Source organism: Muscardinus avellanarius (assembly GCF_963383645.1).
Source record: "Muscardinus avellanarius genome assembly, chromosome: 4".
NCBI lineage: Eukaryota > Metazoa > Chordata > Mammalia > Rodentia > Gliridae > Muscardinus > Muscardinus avellanarius.
The window spans coordinates 48611725-48617724 of NC_137789.1; the positions used below are offsets into that span (position 1 = coordinate 48611725).

The window sequence follows — 6000 nt, forward strand, 5'->3', positions numbered from 1 at the left end:
CTGGGATTACAAGTGTGTGCCACTGGCTCTATTTTAAGTTCTATTGTGTCCTCATGAGTTCAACGTGACTAGAATATAAATAACCACACAACAGAGAGTAAGGATTTCCATCATTTCATTTCATGATGAACAATCTTAAATACCATTCAGTCTCTTAAAAAGAAAATTAAGATAGTAGCATCTGTTATTAAGATGGTTCTGCTAATTAAATATGAACAGAACTGTCTTTGCTGTAAATTTTGCCTCAGAGCCCACAAACTAATAAAACAGGACTACAGATGAGAATCAAGTTCATTACGTTATGCTGCTATGATCATCTGGGTCAGCTAATCTTACAGCTGCTGTCACTAGAAGCATAGGAAATAAGTTAAGATATTATGGTCAGACTTAAAGTTTAAATACAAGTAATTCTGGTTTTGCTATGGATTAAGAATTAGCAAATAGTTTATCTCAAAAGATATGTAAAGACATAGAAATAAAATATTTTTTTTTCTTTTTGGTATTAAGGATTGAAACCAGAGGCATTCTACCTCTGAACTACACCCCAGCCATTTTCTTCTGTCTTTTGAAACAGAGTCTTGATAAGTTGCTAAGAGTCCCATTAAGTTCTTGAGGCTAACTTTGAACCTGGGATCTTCCTGTCTCAGCCTCCCAAGAACTAGAATTGTAAAGCCTGTGCCATCCCACTTGACCTTGCCTGAAATTCTTTATTCTTCACTTTAAGTGATTGAAGGCAGATATTCAAATGTAAATGGTATCTTGAAAGCATAAGATACAGACAGAATCACCAGTCTCTGAACTAACATTCGCCAAGTGCCTCATGCCATGGAACAGGTTAACAGTCAAAATGAGATGGGCTAGTTGGTCACTTGGCAGACTCCTGACAGATGACAGGGCAGGGAGTCAGGACTTATCTAGAATATTCAGCACCACTCAGGAGGGAAGACTTAGGGAATGGGTCACGCTGTGTGGGCTTGGATATCCTGCAGGTGGTTTTGATACCAGGCCACTAGCCACCATGGACAGGATGCAGGTAAGTGAGCAGGTGGATAAAAAGATGAATGGACAAAAAGTAATTCACGCTTAATTTTTATCTTCTCAATTTTTACCTAAGGTAGGCCCTGTGGGGGGAAAACAAGGCAAATTACATCATCATCTACCCTAACTTTCCTTGCCAGTTCAGATAGACAGTTGTGATGTTACATGCCTCTCTCCCAACTGGACGATCTCACTCATAACTAGCTGTCCTTGTGTGACTAGCCAAGTGAGGGGATGCATGGCTGGGACAGCGTCAGTCAGCAAACAGTGGTGTTGGAAAACTCCCTGTGCTTAACACTCCTCTGTCCATCTCACCTCTAATGGGAATGAGGACTTCAAAATTAAGTATCTTTGTGAGGAAAAACAAACTCATTCTTTTACCAAGTTCCTGACCATCCAGGGCCTGTGCCTTGAGTTCAGGTATACATGGGTATGCGTACATGGATTGGGAGAGGAACACATTTAAGTCACCTTTCTCTTTCACAGCCTGAAACTTCATTTCTACCTCATCAATGAAGTGGGGAAAGACCCCTTTCCTCCAATTAAAAGTCAAAAGAGCCTGGTGTCATCCTGGCATAAGCCCATGATCCCATTACTTAGGAGGCTGAGACAGGAGGATTACAGGTTCGAGGAGAGCCTTGGGACATTTAGAGAGACTTTCAGTAACCTAGAAACATCCTGCTTCAAAAATAAAAATAAACAAATAAAAAGGGCTGAGTGGGTACCTCAGAGGGATAATGCCCCTGGGTTCAGTCGCCAGTACCACACACACATGCACACACACACACACACACACACACACACACACATACACACGCACACGCGTATACATGTACAAGTCAAAAATGAACTGCTGGAAGAGAAAAATGGGTTGGATTGCGACTAATTTCATTTGAGATTTCTCTTGCTTTGGGAGGTGGATGGAAGGTTTGTTTTTCTCCCTTTATGCAGTAGCAGAGTTGATTAATGTTACGACTCAAAAGAGAGTCTACGAGCTCTAGAAACTAGTTGTCTAAACTAGAGTTGACTTTCTGCTATCTGAAATGCAGCAACCTGAAAAAGATAGAACACTAGTAGGAAAAAAAAGAAAACAAGAACCAATGATTGCTCTCCTCCTGGTCCTTCTGTCCAGTGTGGCTGCACACTGGACACAGATCAGCCCTCTCCTGTGGCTGGCAGGTGTGTCCAATGCAAAAAGTCTTAGTGTGCTTGCACACCTTGGTACTAACACTGGGTATCCTAAGCCCCCCAGTAAGAATTCCTAAAAATTAATGGTGAACAAATATTAAATTTGGTCATTTTAGAGAGAAAAATCATATAAATTAGACTTATAAAGAAATAGCTCCTATATTAACTTGTGGACTTAGATTCTGCTATTTATGTATTCAGTGTGGAACACTGACGTGACTGTATGACATCAGACGTATATAGAACATATCCTTTTTTCTCAGTTTTCTTTCTCTTTTATTGTGGATCTGAGGATTGAATCCAAGAGCATTCTACCTCTGAGCTATACCCCTAGCTCTATTTTATTCTTTATTGTGAAACAGGGTCTCACTAAGTTGCTGAGAGCCTTGCTAATTAGCTGAGGCTGGCCACAAACCGGTGATCCTCCTATCTCAGCCTCCTAACTACTGGGATTACAAGTGTGAGCCACCATGCCCAGCTTTCTCAGTTTTCTAAGCTATAAAATTTTATTTTATATTCACGACTGCCTTGGGAAGCAAGCATCAGATTCATTATTATTACTGATTTGGAACTAAGGAAAGTGAAAGGAACACCAATCATTGTGCTGAGTGTCTTCCTGGTTTCTAATTAAACATCTATGATGCTCTCCAGCCAGCTGCACATGTCTAGTCACGGCATTAACAGCTCTTTAAGCCATTCCTTAAAAGATTGATTATTCCAGTGATATTAGAATTTAAACACAGTAAATAAGTTTTCCTCAAATTTGGAAATTAGTCAGTGTGATGCAGAAATCTCCAATAGTTTCATTTATGTTCCAATTTGGAATAGGTAACCTCCATCACTTACATATTATGATCTCAATAGAATTTACAAAGAATCATTCTTAGCAATGCTACTAGAATACATTAGAGTTAATCAAATAAAGTGATATATTTATATTTCACATTTTATTTTGCTAAAAGCAACATGATCCAGAAATGAATAATTCTAAAAATTTCCTAAATAGCAAATCCCTTTTCATGTCATATGTTTCACCAGAGTGTTAGATTTTTCACAAAATAACTCAGAGAGATGTGTAAACAAAATCTTTGCTATTCAAGACAAAATCCAATGGCAGCTTTTTTCTTTTCTTTTTTTTTTTTTTTTTTGTAGACTCAAGCATTTTACTGACATACAAGCATGTCAACACCTCTCATGTAGAATCAGTTTTATTTTTTTTTAATTTGTAATTCTAGAAATAGTCATAAAAAGGCACGAGAGCCCTATTCATAAGTAATAATTTCCTTCAGGACCTGATGTTGTCTGTTTACAGAACTTGGTAATTACAGTGTGTCTAGAATTAAAAAAAAATCTTTTTTTAAATTGTAGTTGAACACTTAAACCAAGGTTGATATGTGTGTCTAATATGCTCACGTTCCATTTAAATAATTTCAATCCATTCATTTCCAAACCATCATCAGGTTTGTTAACTGCCTTAAAGAAACATCCCAAGGTAGCATTTGAATCCTTAAGGGTGAGGGAGTACAGATCAGGTCAGAATAAACAAGACCCCACTGCCCTTCAGATCAGCCTCCTGGCAGCTCAGTTGTCTGCTCATGACTGACGTGATTTCTAGGACCCCTGGCTTTCTTCTGGCCTGAGGAATTCCTCCTCAGCTGTGCTATCCTGCCATCTTCTCCCTTCTCCCATCTCTGTTCCTTGAAGACTTCATGGCCCTGAATAGCAAGGCATGAAGGAATAACACCAGCCAGTTAAACCATTAGCACCAATAACTTCATCTGATTCATTCAAAGCAAGCAGAGATAAATGTTCAAGACAACAAGACACTTAACCATCTACTGGAGCAATCAAGTTGCACTCAGACACTCATGTTTTGGTGGGAAGAAGATGGCTGCCTCAATACGTGGATCCCCAGTTGAAACTATGTGGTGATTCTGGCAGACAGTGGATGTTGAACACACAGAGGAATCTTCTATTACATGCCTTAGACCAGTTTTAATTCTTGATAGGAGTTTCTCTACCAATTAGAATCTACCTAATCCATTCAAAATAAAGTCAGGAGGGCTCTTGTCTCTTTGCTATCTTGGCCTCATTATTGTGATACTAATAATTTGATTTCCTCATATTTTCATCTTTCTACAAATAAATGTATTTGGCCTCTGGCCCACCTCTGACTCACTTTGACTTTAATAAGAAATGATAGCTTGGGAAAGGGTAAGGGAAGAGCCCACAGCTCTCCTCTGTGCCCTTTGCCAGTTTTCTATCATCCTGAACAAGCAGCCACTAGAATTGTCTCCACTCAGCCAGACGCTGCCTGGGGGAATACTAGCGACCCTAAGAGAGAGAAAAATCAGAAACTTAAAGGCAGAGAAAAGGGGTGTACAGGAGGGGGGGGAGAGAATGCAGAGAAGAGAAACAGCAGGAAGGGAAAGGGAAGCAACGTTGAAAAACAATAAAAACCAAAACTGCTAAGATAGAAACCACAGCACGAGGACAGAAAAATAGCACAGAAAGGAAAGAAAGGATGAGCCTCCTCCTGTATCAGAGAAAGGAGGAAGAAAGCCAATTCTGAAGCAACGGGTGGGACCAGAGGGAAAACTGTCAAAAGCTAGAATTAAAGATAATAATAGGAATCACAACTTGGAGAGGTCCAGGGAAGAAGAATAAACAGGGAGGCGGGGGGGGGGGGTGATGGTGGAAAAGGAATCATCTTAAAGGAGATCTTGGCCACCCCTGTACAAAGAAAGGCTAAATGTGGTTGTTTTCCAAGAGAGCTGCTGGGGACGCAGGCAGCCTCTAAGGCTTGTGAGGTGGGGCATCAGTAAACAGGACACAGTGATGAGTTGGACCCCACACCTGCTACCTCTTTAAAAGCTCCTGTTCACCCAAATGGAGACTGTTGCATTTGCAACCCAGCCCCTACAGACACCCAGGCTGTTGAAAAATCTAACTTTTGGAATTTCGTGAAGGGTTGTTAAACCCGGAGCTGCCGAACAGATTGGAGACAGCTCTTTTTACAAGTTGAGTGGCAGTCGTTTCTCTTGCATTTGCCTTGGTAGTTGACGAGGGGCTGGGGATAGGAAGGCGTTCTCATCCATATTCTAGGTACAAAACTCTGGCTGGCCAGCACCTGAGCCGCCCCCTGCCCATCTCCTGGGGGTAGGGGAGGAAGGCTGGGAGGCGCCCACCAACTCCGGTCTGTACTTACGTCGAGGAAGATCGACATGCCCTTGGACAGCTGCAAGGCAGAACTGAGCTCTTCCGAGGAGTTGTTGGAGGAGGGCGACGTCTCCAGGGAACCCTCCATCCCTCCGGAGACCGTCTGGTACGATGCTCTGGCTGGGACGAGGGCGCGGCCGCAGCTGCTGCCTCGCCGCGGGCTGGGATGCGAGTGGGCGCTCGCTCCCTCGCGCGCCGCCCAATGCTCTCCGCTCTCGTCTCCTCCCTCTCTCTGGCCTCCGGGCTCCAAAGGCGCTCACTCTCTCGCCGCTCCCTTCCCTCCGCTGGCGGCGCCAGGAACGGACTCACCCTTGCACTTAGCAAGCCTGACTCCCCTTACCCTGGGAACGGGCTCTGCCACGGCGCAGGACCATCCCTCAGCTACCGGCCGGAGGTAACTGCGCCCCGTGCCCACCCACAAAAGCTCTTCATCCAGGAAGGGTGTCATCTCCACAAAAAGGGGCGACAGATGGAAAGGCGTTTGTCCTGAGCCGCCAAAGGGCAAAGATGCCCTCATGCTCACCCAATCGAGGATGGAAACAGAGTCAAAGGGAT

General features: G+C 43.0%; 1 protein-coding gene across 1 annotated transcript in view; it reads right to left on the minus strand.

The window, feature by feature from the left end:
* NECAB1 (N-terminal EF-hand calcium binding protein 1) overlaps window positions 1–5533 on the minus strand; it is a gene marked incomplete at both ends in the record, with an annotated part of 166946 nt that extends 161413 nt beyond the window's left edge. The window contains one exon of the mRNA XM_080693743.1: window positions 5435–5533. Within this exon, the coding sequence (XP_080549869.1) occupies window positions 5435–5533 (99 nt within the window). The remainder of the gene's footprint in view (window positions 1–5434) is intronic.
* Between the last annotated feature and the right edge of the window lie 467 nt (window positions 5534–6000).